A 21,444-nucleotide genomic window follows, 5' to 3' on the forward strand; every position below is an offset into this window, starting at 1 on the left:
CGACACTGAGTCTTTACGCTTTGAGGGCGAGTCCTCCTCGCCCTCCATGTCTTCATCGTCGTCGTCGAAGTCGACGACGTCACCGTACTTCGCCTTCTGGCGTTCGAGTAGTCGTCGATGGAGAGATGACTCCCCATCGACTTTGCGGACTTCTTCTGAGGCGCGCTCATCGTTGAATGAGCGCGGATTTCTTCTCCAAACGCGGAGAATTGACGAATGGTCAATTCCAAAGATTGACGTGCGGGGACCCCGCGCGTCTAACCTTAAGGGGGGATGGTGTAACGGGGTTACACGTACAAGTGGCTGCGAGCCACTTGTGAATTTAACAGATACATATCTGTTAAAGGTTTTAGATACTTCCTCACATTGGTGTAAGACACACCAATGGATACATTGAAGTGGACCACCACAGTGAGTGGTCCACACATACCCAAAGATCCTATTGGTAGAAAGCAGCATCTTTCTACCAATCAGAGACATGCATATTAGCGGGGCTCTGACAGCCAGCCGCTGCCAACCCTTTCATAGATGATAAACAGTTTTTAGCAGATTTTAGAGGAAGATCAATTTACAAACAATACAGTTCTCATTTTACCTTAAACTAGCTACTTGGAGTCTTGTCTAAAGTTAACTTATATTTGTGTACTCAAATATAATTAACCTAAGTAATTACTAAGTACTTACGCTTCCTCATACACGTTGCGCAACGTGTAAGCTAAAGTAGTGAGTCAAGTTAGACCCACTACACGCCTGCAACGCATGTTGCACGCGCTGACTGCCCCCACCTGTCTGACCCAGAGTGGGAGGCCCTCCAACGACTGTCAACAGTCATTGGAGAAGCGGCGATAGCTACAATGCTGCGTACGCTATCGCCGACGGAGCAACATGGTGTTGCTCTGGGCTTCATCATGAAGGAGCAGCGTGATGCTGCTTCCTCAGTGACGGCGTCGTCAGGGACGACACCGCGCGCTCAACCATTAAAGTTGAGCGTAAGCAATTATGTGGGAAGAGAGGGCGAGCCTCTCCTCCGATGGCTTGTCGAACTCGACACAGCCATAGCGGCTCGACGCATCGTCGACCCGCTGTCGAAGGTCGCGTTCGCCATGTCCTGCCTTGGCGGACGCGCAAGGAGTTGGGCGTATGGACGCCGACTCTCCGATCCTACGTGCTTCAGCACGTACGAAGTATTCAAGGAGGAGCTCAAACAAGCGTTTGAGCCCCCGCAAAACGAGTTCCGGTCGAGGGCGGAGTTCCTCGACCTTCAGCAGGATAAGCATGACGTCCATGCTTACGCGCAGCGCGCACGATATTTGGTATCAAATATCGTGACTAACCCGATTGACGAGGCGACCAAGGTCGTCACGTTCATGAAGGGGCTTAGAGATGGGCCTGTGAAGACCTATCTCTTCCGAGAGTACCCGAGTACTCTCGAAGCTGCAATCACTCTTGCCATGCAAGAAGAGTTTAGCCTGCGGCAGGCTAAACTCCATGTAAATGTACCGAGGCCGCAACCGCGCCCGGTAGCGAGGACGGGAGGTCCGGAGCCAATGGACCTCTCGAGCGCAACAACTGCTGGTTACCAGCAGCAGGGAGGTAACGTGCGATGCTTCCGCTGCGGAAGGATCGGTCACTTTGCACGGGAGTGTACAGCTCCCATGCCCCTGGAGGTGGCCGTCGTGGCGATGCTAGGCATCGCCGCCGACCAACAAAAACGCGAACATCCAGTAGGCGCGGGGCGCCCTACTGGTAATGCAGTCGCGCGTGCCGACATCGGGCACGCGACACTAAGGACTGCAGCCCCAGTGAGACCAGCTCTCACTGCAAGAAACAAGATGACAGGCCGAACCTAGTCATCTTGAGGTTTACTCGAAGAGAGCGAGTGACTCTCTTCGAGCTTTGGTAGACTCAGGCGCGTCGAACAACTTTGTTCGACTACGAAGCCTGTCGAGACTTGACTTCGAGGAGGTAGATACACCTCGAAGTCTTCTGGAGGTACGACTGGCAACAGGTGCCATCGTGAAGACCGAGAAGCGCGTCGTGAACGTGCGCTTCTCGTACAAACAACGAGTGTTTGTCGAACACTTTATCGTCCTGGACCTGGACGATAAGTTCGACGTGGTAATGGGCATGCCGTGGCTTGCACGGCATGATCCGGTGATAGACTGGAAGAAGCGCACGCTCGTGCGCTTCGGACGCGATAGCGGAACAGAGAGCGATGGCCCTGTTACCGCAGCGCGCGCACCAGCAGGTGTGCGCGGCTCACCAGTCGAGACAGCGCTTCATGCTGCTGTCCCGGAGTGCCCAGGAAGTGCGCGAGGGCGCGCACAAGTGAGACCCACGTCGGCAATGCTGCCGACGTCGGAAGAAAAAGATGTGTTGGTTCCGGGAACCAACACCCACGTTCAAGTGTGTAAGGGACAGTCCCTGACCCGAAGCGGTCAGGTCGACAACGACGTGTCGGCTCCGGGAGCCGACGCACCCTCGGTCATGAGGGGCTCCGCCAATGATTGGCGTCGAGGTGACGAAGGCGTGTCAACTCCGGGAGTTGACGCTGCAAACAGTGCGGACGGTTGCAAACGTACCGCACTGACGCAATTTACATGCTGTCGTGCAGCCGGGCTGCACGACGAAGCGTCATGCGATCAAGCCGGGCTTGATATCGCGCGCCCGCAGACAGGGTCTGCCGGCGAAGGACACATTACCGTGCAGCCGGGCTGCACGAAGGAAAATGCGGTCAAGCCGGGCTTGATACCGCGCGCCCGCGGACAGGGTCCGCCGGCGAACGACTGTCCACGGCCGGGCCTGGACAAGAAGAACAACTGTGCGGAGCCGGGCTCCGCACAACAGGAAAGACGGCGCAAGCGAAAACGCTGCGCAAGTCTCGGTCCGGGACCGAGACGCAACAAGAACAGTCTGCTGGGCAGACTGCGGCGGTGACGCCGAATGTCAAGACGCTAAGCGTCTTGACGCGCACCGATACTGGATTCCAGTATCGTGACATGGAACTCGCTAGTCCTCCGACGACGGCGTCGGAGTTGACTTCGCTTCCAGCCATGAGCTGGAAGCGCTTCACGCGCGACTTGCACGATGGACGCATCGAGCAAGTCTGCGTTCTTTCGGACAGCGAAAGAACGGCGAGCGAGAGCGAAGAGCTGAGGCAGCTCTTCATGGGAAGTACCACTGAGAGTGAAGACACTCTCAGTGCGAAGACGAAGCGAGAGCGCTTCGAGGAACAAGGTTGGGACTCGCTGAAGTCGAGTCCCTATTGCAAATTGTTGAGGGAGTACAAAGACGTACTCCCGGAAGAGATTCCTGCGGAGCTTCCGCAGGATAAGGGCATTCAGCACGAGATTGATCTCGTGCCGGGCACGAAGTACTGTGTCACGCGGCAGTGGCCACTGCCGCGAGAGCAAGTGAAAGCGATCGACGACTTCTTTGAAAGTCGTCGTAAAGCAGGACAAGTGCGGGAATCAAAGTCCCCGCACAGTGCTCCGACGTTCTGTGTCAAGAAGCCACAGGGCGGATGGCGCATCGTTCATGCTTACAACAAGCTGAACGATGCGACGGTACCGGCGCAGACGCCGATACCGCGAAAAGATGTTATCATCGATTCGATGGCCGGGAGCACCGTTTACAGTGCTCTCGACTTGCGAGATGGATCTTATCAAATCCTAATGCGTGAGAGCGATACCCCTCTCACGGCAGTGAGCACGCCAAGCGGCATGCTCTGGGAATGGCTAGTAATGCCGCAGGGGCTTAAGAATGCCCCTGCGACTTTCAACAGGTGCGTGACGCACTTGTTGCGCTCGGTGCGCGACTTCGCACCGAGCTACTTCGATGATGTATTCATCCACAGCCGAGCTGTGGACGGGAAGACCGACGTAGAGATGCACAGGGTGCATCTCCGGAGGCTACTTGAGCTTATGCGAAAGCATAAGCTCTACGCGAACCTGAAGAAGTGTATCTTCGGGGCGAGCGAGATACCCGTCCTCGGGTGTCTCGTAGGGAAGAATGGTGTCCGCCCTGACCCAGAAAAGGTCAGAGTGATTAACGAATGGCCAACGCCTTCAAGTGTCAAGGAACTGAGGCAGTTCCTTGGCCACGTACTTGTGCAAGTACGTGGAGGACTATGCGGGCAAGATCCGCCCGCTGTCACAGCTTCTTAAGAAAGAAGCTGTGTGGAATTGGACACCCGATTGCCAAAAGGCATTCGATGCAGTCAAGCGGGGCTTGACTGAGGCGCCGATCTTGGCAGTGGCTGACCAAGATCGCCCATTTCACGTAGTGTGTGACGCATCCGATTTCGCGATCGGATGCGCGTTAATGCAGCACGATCACGAGGGCCGTGATCGTGTCGTCTACTAATCACGTCAGCTGAAGCCAGCTGAGCGCAACTATCCGGTGCATGACAAGGAACTCCTTGCCATGAAGTATGCACTCGCAAAGTTCCGAGTGTACTTGCTTGGGAGTAGACCATTTGTGGTCTACACCGACCATGCTTCACTGCGCACCGCAGTGAAGTCGCCACATTTCACAAAGAATGGCGAGATGGCTCTCATTCTTTGCGGAGTATAACTTCCGGGTCGAATACAAACCCGGAAGATTGAACGTGGTGGCCGACGCGTTATCACGTCGGCCGGACTATGCAGAAGCTGTTGACGTCAATGCCATTGACGCCATGCGATCGAGCAAACCCACATCATCTCTGTTGGATGATGTGAAGGCCGCGTACGCGCACGACGCGGACGCGAAGCTCTGCTGGCCTATGGCACAGCTCCTTCTGACAAGTCCCGTCAGAAGCTGCCCAAGCACCTTCGAGCGCGTGCACACCGCTTTCGTGTGCACGACGGACTGCTACTCTACAACGCAGTCGACGACAACGCGGATCGCGTTGTCGTACCAAATGACCATGACCTGCGACTCAGGATCATGTACGAGTATCATGATGCCCCGACTGCGGGACATCTCGGACGTGAGAAGACTTACGTCCTTCTCACGCGCGACTTCTACTGGCACCACCAGTATAAGTGGGTGCGCAAGTACATCCGTGCTTGCGAGGTATGCCAACGCGTGAAGCCTGCGCCGTTTGCGCAGGCTCCATTACAATCACTACCGACTCCGTCGGAGTGTTGGAAGTCCATGTCTTTGGACTTCATCTTTGGTCTTCCCCCGGATAGCAGAGGGAACACCGGTGTTGTGGTCTTTGTAGACCGCTTCAGCAAGATGGTACATCTTGCTGCGGTGCCAGCAGAGGTGACCGCGAAGCAGACAGCCCGTCTGCTCGTCGACATGGTGTTCAAACACCATGGCATGCCGACCGACATTGTGTCGGACAGAGACCCGCGCTTCACAGCGCATCTGTGGCAAGAAGTGTTTACACTTCTTGGGAGCCAGCTTTCCATGTCGACTGCGGATCATCCGCAGACGGACGGTCAAACCGAGCGCGTGAATCGCGTGCTCGTCGATATGTTGAAGAGCTACGCTCACTCGTTCCAATACTGGAGCGAGTGCTTATCGATGGCAGAGTTTGCCATCAATAACTCAGTGCATGCCTCGACCGGGCATACACCGTTCTACGTGAATGCCATGCGGCATCCACGTCTACCGAGTTTACTCGGAGTGATGGCTCCCACTTTAAGTGGGGGAGGATCTACGACTGCGATACAGCAGCCGCAGAAAACCGCTGACACTTGCACAGTGTCAGCTGCAACAATGGACAAACCACATGAGTCTGCGCAGGGCGCAGACTCCCCCAACAACAAGGACAAAGGCCACGGGTCTGCGCAGGGCGCAGACACCGCAAAGAACCACGCAGAGGCCGGGCCTCTAGCGGAGAGCGAGCTGAATGACTTCAGCTCGGATGCAATCAGTTTCATCACCAAAAGACAAGCCGTGATTCGGTTTGTCCAAGACACTATAGCAGCTTCTGTTGATCAACAGAAGCTGAACGCAGACAATGCGGGCAGAGGCAACACAAATGAATTTAAAGTTGGTTCATTAGTTTTGTTAGCTACACAAAACCTGCCTAGACATGCAGTTTCGGATTTCGGAGCAAGCAAGCTTGCTCCGCGCTTCATCGGGCCGTTCACTGTGTTGACACGGCACGGCAACGCATACACGCTAGACATACCGTCTAGCATGCGCCTCCATCCGACCTTTTACGTCGGACGGCTGAAGCCATACCGGCAGCACGAGCCATCTAGCTCGGCTGACCCGAAGCCTCGGCAGGAGCCGAGGCAGAAGCGGAGGACTTGGCCTCGGCGACGAGCAACCTCTCCTCCAGCGCGCGGACGCGCTGGAGCAACCCTTCATCTGGGTCCCCAGCTCGACCTGGATATTCGAGGCGGTCTGCGAGACCGCCGCGACTTGGGCCTTCTGGTTCGCCAGCTCCTGTTTTAGGGCGGCGAACTCAGCGCCTAAACGCTCCACGACGGTCACCCGGTCGTGGAGAGGCGCATACTGATCAGCCCGGGGCTGATCATACCCGGGCGTGTTCCCACCCCGCCACCGCCGATCCGTGACGCCCACGGCTCAACCCGCTGGATTGTTGAGCGGATTGTTGACCATAGTATCCCGAAAACGAACCCTCAAGGGGCTCGTTTTCGTATTCGTTGGAGAGGATTTCCTCCCCATCGAGATACATAGAGCCGCGGAACGTCTTGCTGGAGGACGTTCCGGAAATGGTGAGGGCGTACGAGGAGCAGTACGCACTGGCACAGCGGAAGTAGAGCGAGCGCTGCGATCATCGCCAGCGCCCGAACCCTCACGTGCTAAGAACTTAGCACGGAGCTCTTGAGACTTTCGGGCACACGGAACGACGTGTACCCGTTCAGGTCGCGGTCGCTCAAGCGGACCGCACCTGGGAAGCACTTCGTGCACTGAAAGCCCTCGGGCACAGCGCACGGCACATTTGCCTCCTCAGCAGCAACATGAAGTTGCTCCAGCTTTCCACGCTTCGAGTACGTCTCGAAGCGATCACGCGCTTGCTTAATCCGATCACGGTAAGCACTCGGCCTCTTGTTGAAGTTCTCAACAAAGGCGTTCCAGCTTTGACAAAGTGCCTGCCATTCGGGCACTTTGCTGCGAGAAGAGGTCTTCTTGCTTTGAAACCATCGGAGCTCATGAAAGAGTCCGATGTAGTAATCGCGCCTTTGATGCGTATCCGCATCAAAGTGCAGCTCGGCAGCCACAGCGTCATCTTTGATGGCGCTGCATACGTACAGCGGTACCTCATTCGGAGGTACCGAGTTCCCAAACCGGTCCGCAATTTCGGATGCGGACGGCATCCACGGATCGCGCGCTGCAGACGCAGCGCGCGGGGAGCCTTGAGCTTTAGAATCACGCGCTGCAGCAGCAGCGCGCGGAGTACTGAGAGCCCCAGCAGAAGCGAGTGGGGTATCGCTCTCAGTACGCGAACGCTTCGAACTCGAAGCGTCCGATTCGTCCCCTTCACGCGGGCGAAAGTTCTTGACATGAGGGTCGAGCGATTCGCTCGACACTGAGTCTTTACGCTTTGAGGGCGAGTCCTCCTCGCCCTCCATGTCTTCATCGTCGTCGTCGAAGTCGACGACGTCACCGTACTTCGCCTTCTGGCGTTCGAAGTAGTCGTCGATGGAGAGATGACTCCCCATCGACTTTGCGGACTTCTTCTGAGGCGCGCTCATCGTTGAATGAGCGCGGATTTCTTCTCCAAACGCGGAGAATTGACGAATGGTCAATTCCAAAGATTGACGTGCGGGGACCCCGCGCGTCTAACCTTAAGGGGGGGATGGTGTAACGGGGTTACACGTACAAGTGGCTGCAAGCCACTTGTGAATTTAACAGATAGGTTATCTGTTAAACGTTTTGGATACTTCCTCACATTGGTGTAAGACACACCGATGGATACATTGAAGTGGACCACCACAGTGAGTGGTCCACACATACCCAAAAGATCTTATTGGTAGAAAGCAGCATCTTTCTACCAATCAGAGACATGCATATTAGCGGGGCTCTGGCAGCCAGCCGCTGCCAACCCTTTCACAGATGATAAACAGTTTTTAGCAGCTTTTAGAGGAAGATCAATTTACAAACAATACAGTTCTCATTTTACCTAATCTAAGTCACTTGGAATCCTTTTGTTACTTAACTTATATTTGTGTATTCAAATATAATTAACCTAAGTAATTACTAAGTACTTACGCTTCCTCATACACGTTGCGCAACGTGTAAGCTAAAGTAGTGAGTCAAGTTAGACCCACTACACAAGCGCTGTGGTTCCCGTGCGCAAGCCAGGCTCGCGAGATGAGTTTCGCCTGACTATTGACTACAGGCCGGTCAACCGTCTAACTATTCCTATTGCTGGTGGCATGCCTACAGCCGCGGTGATGATGGACGCGTTCGCAGGCAAGAAAGTGTTCGCGACGTTTGACTTTCCCAAGGGTTCTGGCAGCTTCCTCTGAGCGAAGAGTGCCGAGCGATATTCTCCTTCATCACTGAGGAGGGCGTATTTATGCGCAATCGAGTGCCACAAGGCGCAACGGACTCGGCGCTCCATTTCCAGGGAGAGATGCAGCGTGTACTGGCCCCGATGATCCCCCACTCGGCTCTAGTATGGGTGGATGACGTCATTCTTTTCGCGCCTGCGTTCATGAGTTTGTTGGTGTGATCCGACAGTTTTTTTCCGCTTGTGGGTGAGGCCATGCTTAAGTTAAACATGGCAAAGTGCTCGCTATACACCACGGAAGTGAAGTGGTGTGGTCGCCTTATATCCGGATCGGGTATCCGGCATGATCATGCTCGCGTGGATGCGCTGTCTACGCTTTCTGTGCCAGCAACAATTGCGGAATTACAGTATTTTGTGTGCGCCACCAATTGGCTGCAGGGCTCGCTGCCCGGCTACGGCCGTATGGTTGTTCCCCCACAAACGAAATTGGCGGCTGAGAAGAAGCGTGTCAGTGGTCGTAGTCTTAACGCTCTTAGCGCTGCACCAGCGTGGACGGCTGAAGAACAAGATGCGTTCAACGCCATGCTGGCGCTGGTCCGTGACTCGGCTCTGATGACGTCGCCAAGTCCTGACGCGGAGCTCCTGGTCTTCACAGATGCCAGCACCTCCGGCTACTCTATCGTAGTTACGCAGGTCGTCGACTGGGATCCCTCTCTTCCCGTCGCCCAACAAAAGCACGGGATGATCATCTGCAAGGGCGGCACCTTCAAGCACAATGAACTGAACTGGACAGTTGTGGAAAGGAGGCGTATCCCATCGTCAAGGCGTGCCATAACCTGGAATATTTGCTGCTTCGCCTTAAGGGATTTCGTCTATACGGTGACCATGCGAATTTAATTTACATTTTTGCGCCGCACGAAGGGTTCAAGACTCATGTCTGCGATCGACTTCAACGGTGGGGAATGCGGCAATGCGGACTGCATTATGTGATTGAGCACTTCGCGGGAGAAGCGAATGTCTGGGCGGAAATTGTCTCTCGCTGGCACACGCGGGCAAAGAGACCGATGTACAAACGCACAGCCATCGCGCGCTTCCTCAGATACCCCTCTCCCAATTGAGGCCCCTATCAGACGATAATTCTGTTTTGTCTGCGCTAACCGACATATGCGAGGCCCAACAAGCCGCTGGACGCGAGCGTGCACGGCTGCGAGTCGCTCAGGGAGTTGGATGGAGTGGTGATGATTGGTGGACGCCCCTGGCCGAATGGAGCGAAAGAGCTCGTTCTCGCTCGCCTATTTGTGGTAGCACATGCCGGGGCACAAGGCCACCGTGGCCAAGAACCTATGACGATCGTGCTATAGCAGAGCTTTTGGATTGCCTGCTTGGCTGAGAAAGTGGTGAAATTTATTAGTGAATGCCTGCTTTGCAAGCATGTCAAGGGCCCCCGGCTAATTCCTCGACCGTACGGTCCTCTACGTTCAGCAACGCGACGCAATGAAGTCGTGCATTGGGACTTTCCGTACCTTGGCGAAGGTTTCGGTGACTCCGTCTATCTTCTGGTGCTCAAAGATGGCCTCTCACACTTTTGCGAATTGGTGCCGTGTGCCACACCGACAGCCTATGTGGCAGCAGAGGCGCTGATGTTATGGCACTCGCGTTACGGTACACCTGACACCCTCCTCTCGGACCAAGGGAAGCCACTTTCGCAACGAGGTGGTGCAACATCTGTCTGCACGACTTAAAGCAGAGCAAAATTTTACTCCTGTGAATTCACCGTGGTTGAACGGAACCGTAGAACGTCTTAACGAGGACGTCCTCCAGGTTATCCGCGCGCTCCTAATGAAGTATGCATTGGACCAACACGAGTGGCCATATTTGTTGCCTGCAGTGCAAGCGAATCTGAACAACCACACTCCTGTGCAGTCACTTGGTGGTCACGCTGCGATTGAGGTTTTTACGGGGTTACCTGCATCGTCCGCTAGATGCTATCGTGGTGCCAGCCAATACCTCTGCAAACGAGAGAGTGATCGAACTTGACAATGTCGATGTCCTACTGGATCGTCTCTGCAAGTCGCTGCACGAAATTCATCGCGAGGATGCTGATGTCAAGGAGCGCAAACGGCTCCAAGACATGAGATCGCACAAGGGCAGACCTGTTAATTTCGACGTTGGCGACTTTGTACTAAGGTCAAGGATCAACCAGCGACTGCTAAACAACAAGCTATTGGGCCAATGGGTTGGTCCCGTCAAAGTCTCGAGCGCCCTGCCTCACTCCTTCACTATCGAACACTTGGTGACAGGGCGTGTGTACAATGTGCACGCGTCCCGCTTGAAATTCTTCGCGGACGCGGACCTAGACACCAGTGAGGAGCTGCTAGAATTAGTATCTAGTCAAGGGATGGTGTTAGGTGTCGAAGGTTTTCGCGAGCATCGCTTCAACCAACTGCTCGGTCGGTGGGAACTACTGGTGTCGTGGGTCGGCCTTCACGCCACCGAGAATTCGTGGGAGCCTCTGGACACAATGCTCCAAGGCGTGCCCGAGCAGGTTCGTAACTACGCAGCTGCCAGCGGAGACGACAATCTCCTCCGTTAACTTGAGTAGCTCACGAAGCACCTGCGAGCTTTGAGGGCAGTATCGGCTAATTGTGTCAAATTCTCGATGGTAGTGACAAACAGCGGCGGCTCAGCAGTGCATAGGCCAATGGCCGTGGCAGCGAGATGCCTCTGACCAGCGGGGACTTCGCAAGTGTGCACTCTAAAGGTCATTCGCCTCGAGGCACGCAGCCCTCGTTGGCAGTGGGCGCTGGCATGCGCCCACAACTACATGAAGGACACTACGACAGAAGAGTGAGCAGAGAACTTTGGGAGTAGTTTGTATCGTTTCAATTTGTCTCATTAATCAACTTACCTCTTCGGAAACACCCCGGGTTTCGCGATACAGTTTCAATACTGGATGCTGAATTCTAGTATGGACATTACTCAACAAGCATTTGTCAAGGAGCCGGATCGATGTGCGTCACGATGCCTTCGTCGATCAGGGGCCACACTGCAACATGATCATTGATCTATTGGTAGTGGGCTGACCAATGAGATAATTGTGGACGCATTTATTCGGCATCTCGATCCTGACACCATCAAGCCAGTTATCCTGACTCCGAAATTGAGAGCGGCATATCGATGCCATTTGTACAGCGCCTCGCGCTGAAGCCGTGGGGCATCTATTCATTGTACTGGATGAGGCAGACCGAGGTTTCGAAGACCCCCGTGGAGAAGCAGAGTCGCGAACGCTATTCAAGGATTTCACTGCTGGGGCGTTGGCGTATCGACTCCGATGATCTACTTTGTGGTTTGGACCACTCACCTAAAGTGCGAGCGACAGGGGAACATTATTAGGATCTTCCTTCCGAGTTTGTTCGCCCGCCGCGAAATATAATTCATCCGGACAAAATCAAGGTGATCCTTAAACTACCCATGGAAGCAGTAAGACTGCAGGAACTTTGGAAGCTATCGGATGGGGATCTCGAGAAGGCAGCTAACCTTCTATTTAGTGCGTCGACTGCCCCTCCCCCCCCCGCATGATATATCGACGGCAGAGTATTTCACTACCCGTATACCACCCTGACCGGAACTTTTACCCGGCCTTTTTCCCGGGTAAAAGCCCAAGCATCCGGGGAACGGAGAAAACGTGTCATGAGCAAGTAGTATTAGCGCGTTTAATGCAAATTTTGTTGTATTAAGGTATACATGCCGCGCTACGTGTTCACGTGTGCATACCGACTAGAATGACCACTCTTCCACGTCGCTATCGTCGTCGAAATCGGCATCACCCTCCCAATTAAGGGAAAAGTCATCCATATTCGTGATATCCTCAATTTCCTTGCGCACGTCTTCAGCAGTCTGCGCGTTTTCTGAGGGATCTTCATCTTTCGAAGAGAGGTGACCATCGCCACCGCGATCAGATTCAATAGAGTTGTCAGAATGTACGGCTTCTTCACCAGCATCGACTTCGTCTTCCGAACCAGGAGGGACTCCAAACAATGTCAAGTCGGGGACAGTCGGTAGATTAACACGGGGAGAACGCAGCTTCTTTTTGCGGAGACCGCGTGTGATACTGGCTTGACGCTGTGCATGCGCCGTGGTTATTTCGCGATTGTTGAAACAAATTGTCGTAGTTTGGGGTGAGGCTTCTTGAATGCCGCGTTCATCTCTCCGTTGGACTTCTATATGGGTTGTACGTGCCACTAGAGTGTTTGTTAGGCCAGGCACGTTCCACTCATTGACGAAACACCGCTCGATCCAGGATCTTTTTTGTTTGAGTAGGCTTGGGCCTACTTAACAAAAACATCCCACCGCTTTGGTTTTCGGGTACCAAGTTTGTACAGGCGGGTGAGCCTAAACTCAAAATCGCACGCAGGATTCAGTTTTTTGCCAGTGTGCAGTACATAGTCATACATTCCCTCAGTCTGAGATGCCTACAGCACGAAGTACACCGACGTGAATTGGTTGCGGGCTAGATTATCGAGCGCCATAATATTGGCGCCGGACGCAACGGATACGCCTGACTGCTCCTATGTTAATCCATCCACCAGCTTATCGCTTTCAGCCATAAAAATCAATTCACACTTTCTCCGAGATCTCACTCTCCGGTACAGCGGGGAGCTCTGTAGGTAGCCGATCGGTAGTTCATTTCATCGCGTCGGTCTCGTCAGTCAAATGGCAATTCACAACCAGACCTCGACGGCAACTATGCTCAGCCTGTATACGCCATTCAGCACTTAGGCTTATCTTGAGCGTAGCTTTACACATAATAGACGTGGAAGTACTGCTGCGATAGAAAATGTTCTTGGTGAGGACTATGACCAGCAGTGTCGCACTTTTCCAACTCACTATTAGTGAGCTGGAAGAGTGTAAGGTAGCACTTGAACAGAGGAAGTCGTTTGTTGTTGTTTGTAGAGATGCCCGAGCTCACGTCTTGAAAGCACTCCGATGTTTGCTGCTAAGGTGTCCGAGATTTGCTATCGAGATCACCAAGATGAGAGCCCACCTTACTTGGCCAGAGCAGGTTGACTTTATTCTCTGTTGATTTCGGAATGAGCCTACCGATCATTCACTGCTCCATACTCTAACTCTGTTTTTACATGCATTCCTAGGTTTCGATGGGTTCACTGCGCTGGTTGCTCGTAAAGAGCACCGACCCTTCGGCTGACTGCGGCTAATGTTGCTGAAACTGCACCATCTTGACGCTACTGCAATATTTACAGTAACAAGCCTTGTGTGGTATTTCGATCAGCTCGCGAGATTCCACGAGAATATCGTGACAAGCAGTACCTAAAGCCTTTGCAACTCTTGGTCGTTGCGGACCCTGTAGTTTGTAGTGCTCAAGGAATGGAGTTTGGGCGATATGAGATGTCATTGCGCCGTCACTGGTAACTTTGAGGTTGCTCGCACGATATGGAAGCACCAGAAACTCAAGTTGGACAGCAACCTCATGCGGGTCGACCACCGCCTTGCGGCGCACGGTGCGCTTCTTCTTGGTCTGCATGCGAGTGCTCTCCCGAGTCACCCTTTGCAAGATAGGGTGGCTTGAGGTCGCCCTGGCCGACAACGAAGGTGGAGGGAATCGTGTTCTTGGGGAGGATGAAGGAAATTGATGTGTGACTTGTGTCGTGTTCGTACTGCGGCCAGGAGACTGTGTCATGGGCAAGAATAGCTTTACAAAAATAGTTTTGCGATAACGAAGATGATATCCGTGTTGTACTTGATATATGTATAAAGTCCGGGTACTCTTCCGGTCAATAAAAACATCGCCAAAACATGCTCAAAATTTGTCCGGGTAAAAGTTCTGGTCAGGGTGGTATACGGGTAGTGAAAAGGCTTACCATATCGACTGTTAGTGGATTATCCAACTTATTCTGGCTTTGTCGAGTGTCCGAACGCTGGAGGTGATGTCCCCTCGTACCACAGGGAGTGGGAAGAACTGTCGCAACGTGCTGATGTGGCAACCGATGCTTGTGGAGTGGATCGGGGAGGACCCTGGTCAGCGCCCGCTAGTTAACCACTTAGACCCCGTAGAGGAGTCGAGAAGTGTCGGCAACTTTCGTTTTGGGCGGTTGTGTATTGACCTGACCACACAGAGATTTTGGAATGTTTCTCAAGAGGTTGCTGGAGGCAAAATGACACGAAAGACCAAACCGCCGCGTTTTTTCGGCGGCGCTACTTGGTTAGACGAGTTTCCTAGTAATTACTTTTCGAAGCGTGTTAGATCTTTGCCAAGATCACAGTAAGCGACAAAAGTGCTTCACGGGCTGTATCATTGGAGTCAGCAATAACCAATCCACGTGCTTGGCCGAGGTTGATCAAGCTCAATCTCGACTGTCGGGTTGAAATGCCAAGTGATGTGTGTCTGTACTTCCAGCCACTGCCGCATTCCTCGTCCGCTGATGCAATCTTTGTTGCACAGCGTGGGTGTTTCGTTTCAAATTCCGCCAAAAAGAAGAAGACACGTCGTGTTGAACAGACTGGGCGAACCTTGATTCCGGGCCTTGTGGTCAAAAACTGCAAGGAATCTGCTTTTTAACAGACCCAACATCATCGAAGAGTGTAAAAAGTTTGCGTTAGTTTTCAAGGGATTCGACGAACGGAAAGATAGATTCGGTTCCGTGACTGGTGTGCGTCACTCGTTATACACAGGAGATCCAGGACAGCTTCGGAGTCAATGGGTCGATCCGTTTGGCCTCACCAAAAACACCGTGCATCAAGCATGTCTTGTTGCTGAACGTGGAAACACCTGATATGCGTGCACTTTTTTTCGGTTTCGAGGAGCAGCCAGCACTGAAGCAAGTAAATAGTTAGTCGAAGACGTTGTCGCGAAACCTGAGAAAGATTCACCGCCGTTATGAGTGCTCGACGAAAGCATCAGCGAGCTATTGACAAGCTAAAGAAAGCAGCCAATTTGTCAGCGGTCAAACAATGATTTTCTGAGTCGCGTTATTCAGGTTGGTTACTTGAACTGTTTGTTGCCTAAGGGCGTGCTCGCGATTGCCCAATATCGCGGTTTAGGGATATCAGCGATGGTAACACCGTGAACACGAGAAGTGCAATCAATGGTATTTTCTTACCAAAACGGCGGCTAAATACTGTAACGTTAGGATTGATTTTGCCTGAGAAATTCGGTTTTGGCAAAATTGCGACGGTCGTGATGCCTTCGATCAGCTTTACATACTCTAAACAGTACGTGTAGCTGGATTTCGGCAATCCCTTCTTATAGGAACGAAAGGTACAATACACTATTAGATACTTGATCCAGTAGTGGCGTCGAGATCAACACATGTGTTAGTGATTGAAGACAATGGTATTCAAACTCAAACGCCTCGAATCACACTTACACATTAACGGTCTTGCCTCAAATCATCCACATCATCATTCCGTCTGGAGAAAGTGCTGTGTCTCCCATTGTAAAATCTGGCAGCGTGTTGTTCTGCACCTCGCCGCTTACGCGATTACCCGAGAACTGCGAGTCGTTGATGCAGATGAATGCCAGTCGCCGCATGTCGTCAAAACTGAGCTTGTTTCGCCGGCTTGACTGGGTCAGTGTGGTCTTGCACAGCGCCTTCTCTGACGCAACGCTGCTGGGTGCTAATGAAAAGAGGGTGAGAGCCAACGACTTGAGGTGCGGCCAGTCATCCGCATCCATCTGCCAGAACTGCAGCGGCGACCGGTTACCCTTCTCAAGCATCTCCCACTTGTACGTCCGGTTATTGCGCTGGTTCTTGGCGTAGATAACGTAGTCCATGTATTCCGCTGTCATCGCCCGCTTGCGGTCTTCGTTTACCCCCACATCCTGATCTGTTTCTGGAAAGTTGAAAATCAGTTCCTCGATCTGCTCACGATAGTCCCGTGTCATTGATTTGCCTATATATCGCGGGTCGAGTAAGAATGCCAGTCCGTGTGCCTCGCTCAGTACATACTGCCATCGCTCTGTGACCACCTTCTTGATGTACTCGAGCTCAACTGTCGTAAGCCCGAAAACAGCATCAAAGTCTGTTAGCAGATGCTTGGACTCGAAGTAAACCTCTGAAATCGGGGCCCGATCGTCCTGAAACTTGTACAAGATGAGCTCAATTGGGGTCAAGATGGTGATTGCCTTCTCCAGTGTCAGCTTCCAGTTCAGGTTGAGTACAAACTCCTTGATGCTTTGTCGGGTTGCGCGCTGGTGCTCAGGAGAGTTCGGGCCAACGAATTCCGGGTCACTCACGATCGACTGCAGCACGTCTTCAGACTGCATCAGTACTCGAAAGCGTGCGGCAAGTGTGCCCCACGACATTGTAGATGTCGCGTTTGCAAACCCCTTCATCGTGTGGAGCAACTGGGCGTCGAACATTTTGAACTTCTGCGTATACTGATAGCTGCTGAAAAACGCCAGCAGCTCGTTGCAGTTATTGGTGAGTTCCACGAGGTCCTGGAACGGGAAATCCATCGGAACCTGTGGGGTCAGTCGCCTGGGGTCATTTTCCACCGATTTCTCGGGGCCGAAGATGTCCATGATTGCCAAGTGCAGAGCGTGACAAATGCAGCCATAGAAGAACTTGGTCGGGTATTCTGCCTTGAGCATATCCCACGCTCGCGAGTGATACTCTGTGCTACCCGTGACCACGCCGCTCACATTGCTCACCATCGGTTGCATCATGCGTTTAATATCTTGTGCCATCATGATCGAGTTGTACTGCGATTCGTCCCCAGGGGCCTTCTCCGACTCCAAGAAGAAGCGCTTCTCGTTATTCACCGCCATGTACGTCACGTACAGCTCCTCGGGGTTGTTGGTGTTGTACAAGTTCAAATTCGACCACGCGTCTCGCTTCAAGCACACGCGTCCAGGGTTGGTCGTCAGACACCCCCACACCTGCTTGTTCATCTTGTCAAAGCATCGAGTGAGCAGATCCGTCTCCAGTCTCTTCTTGTCGGGGAGCTTCACATTAGGCTTGAGGATGGTCATCGCCCTGCCCAAATGGGACTCCTCCACGGCTTCAAACGCCATGCCCGTGACGTAGGCGTGCATGGCGATGGCCTCCTCGAAGCGCTCGCTCTGGGTCTTGGACAGCGGGCCGTTTTTCTTCCTCTCCTTGGCTCCGGCGCCCATCTTGTCCTTGCCGTCGTCCTTCAGCGCCATGCCCATGGTCGCAGGGTCCATGAGGCTCTCGGGCATGCTCTGCTGCATGGCCATCTGGTTCATGACCTGCGCGTGCTGCACGGCGGCCTGGTCCAGCGCGCTGCTGGTGATGACCGAGGCCTGCTGCGCCTGAGCCTGGAGCTGCTGCATCTGCGCCTGCAGCTGAGCTTCAGCCTGGGCCTGAGCCTGCTGCGCCTGGGCCTGAGCCTGAGCCCGTTGGGCCTGCGCCTGAGTCGGGTCCACCTTGGCGCGCTTCTTGGCGGGGCCCTTGGCGTTGATCTTCTGGTTGTAGAGCGGCAGCACGTCCGAGAACTGGTGCACGAAGGCGTACTGGTGCTGCAGCTCCTGGAACTGCGCGCACTTCTTGAGGTGGCGGATGGCCTGCTCCGACTTCTTGTAGTACAGCACCTGCTGCTTGCAGTGCTTGCAGGCCGACGCGTTGCGCCGCTGCGGGTCCGGCTCGTCGGTCAGCAGCTGCCAGATGAGGCTGGGCGTGCGCCCGGGCTTCTTCTTCTTGGCGGCGGGCGCGCCCAGAGCCACGGCGGCCGCGCCCACGTCCGGCGCCAGCGGCAGCATGTTGCCCAGTGCGGGCGGCGTCGAGCTCATGCGGCAAGTTGAAGTGAAGCGCGCCGGGATGTGATTGGCGACGCGCCTTGGGCTGCAGGCTCCAGAGGTTTTTCTCGGCCGAGTGGGCTTGGCGCGGGGTTTATTTGGGCGGTGGCGCTCTCGTTGGACGGCGCGACGGGATTGGACGGAAAAAGACCAATGAAGGGATGGCAGGGAAGTGTACCCATGTACCAGTGGATTGGGTACATAAGTACACACTACAGCACTCAGATGTATGAAAGGGTCATGGATGGCTACAGTTCATGTAGCTCTAGGCCACGACGATCGCCGTGGTGGACGCTGTAAGGTGCTGATGTGTGGGGAACTCGATTGCCAGTGCGAGCCATGAGAAATGTTCATGCTCCCATAGAGAACACCGTACACCTTACACCACGACATCACACAGGTAATTATCGGTATCGTCTTCCACGTCGCATCCCCAGCTCGAAGGTTTATCCTGGCATACGGAAATGCGGATGACATGGGGATTTGCGTTGAGATTGGCATTGCCCGATGCTACATCGGTTTCCAAAATTGGCGCAATCTTGTTTGCCCGGTTGGCCTTCAGCTCGCGAGGCCGCACGCAGTCTGACGCTGTGCTTCATGACTGGCGCAGAAGTCACTGCTCGTTTAAAGCCTATAAAACGAGGACGACACGTTCTTCTCACTGCTGCAGGTTAGCAACAGAGCTTTTATCCTCGGTAGCACATGGTGGCGGGATAAGACATGCAAAGCAAGAATTCATCCACTCATGTGAGATACATTATCACAATCAGGAGGATCACTATCTGGATCTCCACATTTCCAAGTGCAGTAACAAGCCAGGAGTACTATAATAATCATTATTAATAGGTATTCACTCAATTTCCCTCCATCCGCAGTTCTAGCGTTGTATAACTTTGTCATAAAATGTTGTGTATGTATTTGCATCTAGTACTGTACCATGTATTAGTATTTCCCTAGGTACTGTTCTGTTACTTAGTAGCGTACATGTGGTGCCGTACTACTGGTGTACTTCGAAGTACTATGGCCAGTGGATCGATTTATTTTATCAACCTTTTTCGTTTTGTGCATTTTTGGTTGCTCTAGCACGATCCAACGAAATACACGCTGCGTCAAAACTAATTTAGCCCTTCAACGAATAGTGCATGGACCAGCATTGTGCAATTGTCACAAATCCACGACATATTATAGTTCGCTTGTGACCTCATGTAACAGTGAAGAGGTCACCAGTAGGCTATTCTATTTAAAATGTGACAGTGAACAATTCGAGGTTTAGGTTAATTTTTGTCACTTAGCTCTCTCACTGTAAAAATGACAGTTTCTTTCACAAGGACCTTTAAGAGGTTACATACACTCTGTGAGTTAAACTGTACAGTGGTGAACAGAGTACCATCCACTTGGTTATTATTATAGGCATGGACAAAACGGATTGACTGTTGAATATAAAAGGAACTTAGGCATCGACGTTGACGGCATGAAAACCACGGTTCAATTGTGCAGGAAGCAGGCGAGTATCACCGTGCAACCGTTCTTATGAGAGAGAAATTCAACGGTTCACCTGATTTTTCAATTGACATTTTCCGGTTACTTCCCGCCTTTCACGCGAGCCCCCCCCCCCTTTCACTTCTCTCCCTCATTGGGCTCGCGCTTGCCCAAGCATGGACCTGGGTAGCGATGCTGAAGCAGATGAGCAGACGCTCTTTGATGGTGACAGTGACCTCGTCGACGAGCGCTGTGGCGACAGCGCTTCGGAAGACGAACTCTTTGCCTGGAGTGACAGCGCTTCGGAAGAGGAGCTCAAGCTAGATAGGGCGTGAAATGATGGCGGTACTGGGATACGCATCGAGGAAATTCAACGACAATATTCCGGCTTTGCCTCGGTGATACCGTGAACCAGGCAAAGGTTCACGATTTTCATATGATACCTTTCGCGCAATACCTCATGCCTGGCTATGCTATTCTGTGCTTGGCTCTGTCAGCAACGATTGTCCTCGCAAAACAGGTGTCCCCGCCGAATCTGCAAAGGTGGGACTAAATAAAACTGCGAGGTTACAATATCTGCACAGGTTGCGCATAGACGCTAATGTACTGCTTTTATAGACGCAAATGTACTGTTTTTAATGAAGAATGTTACGGATCAACATAGCTGAGTTTGCGCTAGATACGATGCCAGAATGCATCCAGCAGTTCCTGATAGTGGTCGGAGTTACAGCATTCCAAGCCTGTGACGCCCAACTTAAGGCTGTGTAGATTGAATTCTTCTCCTGCGGTAACCCTACTATATACCGATCAATGCTATCCCCGACGTTAATGCGCGTGAAGAGACTCTTGACGCACGCAATGATGCCCTGATCTAAGGTATAACGTTTATTGTGGGCCTTTCATTTTCTACCGTAATCTAGGCACTCGATGTTTCCCGCAGAGGACATTTTCCCGCAATGATCTTACTAATGCAGTACTAGTACATCTCACCAGACAGCTATGGCAAATCTTGTGCACTAGCAGACTCTGTGTTCGCGGTAGATAGCCGATGGCGGTTGCAGATTCAGCGGGGACACCTGAACTACCAAACTCAATCTGTTTTAACACTTGAACAGAAACTCTCACTTCGCAATCTGCCTTTGCAGCAGCACCTCTCCAGACCCTAGCTGACGGACTCAGCGAGCTCCATGCGTCTGAGCTGCGTGTTGTTCGTGGCAGTGGCCGCTTTCTTCGCCATCAGCGATGCTGCCTCGACTGCTGACGAAAAAAGAGTTCCCAGCACGGCAACGGACACCGCGAACCAGGCGCGGATCACGCGACGGCGCCACTTGAGAAGCTACAACATGAACGACTTGGAGGGCGAGGACAAGAATGAGGAGCGGTTCCAAATAAGTCGGACCCGCCTTGAAGAATTCGCTCAACGCTTGCGAGCTGAACGCGCGCAAGCTCAAGCTCACACTATCAACATCGATGCAATTTTGCGGGCTGCACCCACCAGAGCGGAGGAAACTGAAATCGTCGCCGCGTACTTTGCGCGCCGTGAAAACATTCTCGGTGGGTGGCTTAAGAAGAGCACGCTCGACACCCTGCGCACTGCGCATCCCAGCGATATGAAAGTAACGTTCGAGAAGTGGAAGGTGCAAGGCAAAACTTTGGAGAATCTAACCGAGTTGCTGAACGCTGAACCCTATGTGAAGAAGGAGTATGCAAAAGTGACCCTGATGTATCGTCTGTTCCTGCAGAGTTTGCCTTAGTTGCTTGA

General features: G+C 53.0%; 2 protein-coding genes across 2 annotated transcripts; one reads left to right on the forward strand and one right to left on the reverse strand.

Annotated features, from left to right (window-relative positions):
• Positions 1–15,827: 15,827 nt before the first annotated feature.
• IUM83_17823 (putative transposase) lies at positions 15,828–18,197 on the reverse strand (the record flags this gene model as incomplete). The annotated part of the gene is made up of 1 exon (XM_067942791.1): positions 15,828–18,197. The coding sequence occupies one exon, from the start codon at positions 18,195–18,197 to the stop codon at positions 15,828–15,830; it is 2,370 nt and encodes a 789-aa protein (XP_067785729.1).
• A 2,672-nt stretch (positions 18,198–20,869) lies between these two features.
• On the forward strand, positions 20,870–21,436 carry IUM83_17824 (putative secreted RxLR effector protein; the record flags this gene model as incomplete). Its single annotated transcript, XM_067942792.1, has 1 exon — positions 20,870–21,436. One exon carries the CDS (start codon positions 20,870–20,872, stop codon positions 21,434–21,436), a length of 567 nt encoding a protein of 188 aa, XP_067785731.1.
• Between the last annotated feature and the right edge of the window lie 8 nt (positions 21,437–21,444).

This window comes from Phytophthora cinnamomi, assembly GCF_018691715.1.
Source record: "Phytophthora cinnamomi strain GKB4 chromosome Unknown Contig76, whole genome shotgun sequence".
Taxonomy (NCBI): domain Eukaryota; phylum Oomycota; class Peronosporomycetes; order Peronosporales; family Peronosporaceae; genus Phytophthora; species Phytophthora cinnamomi.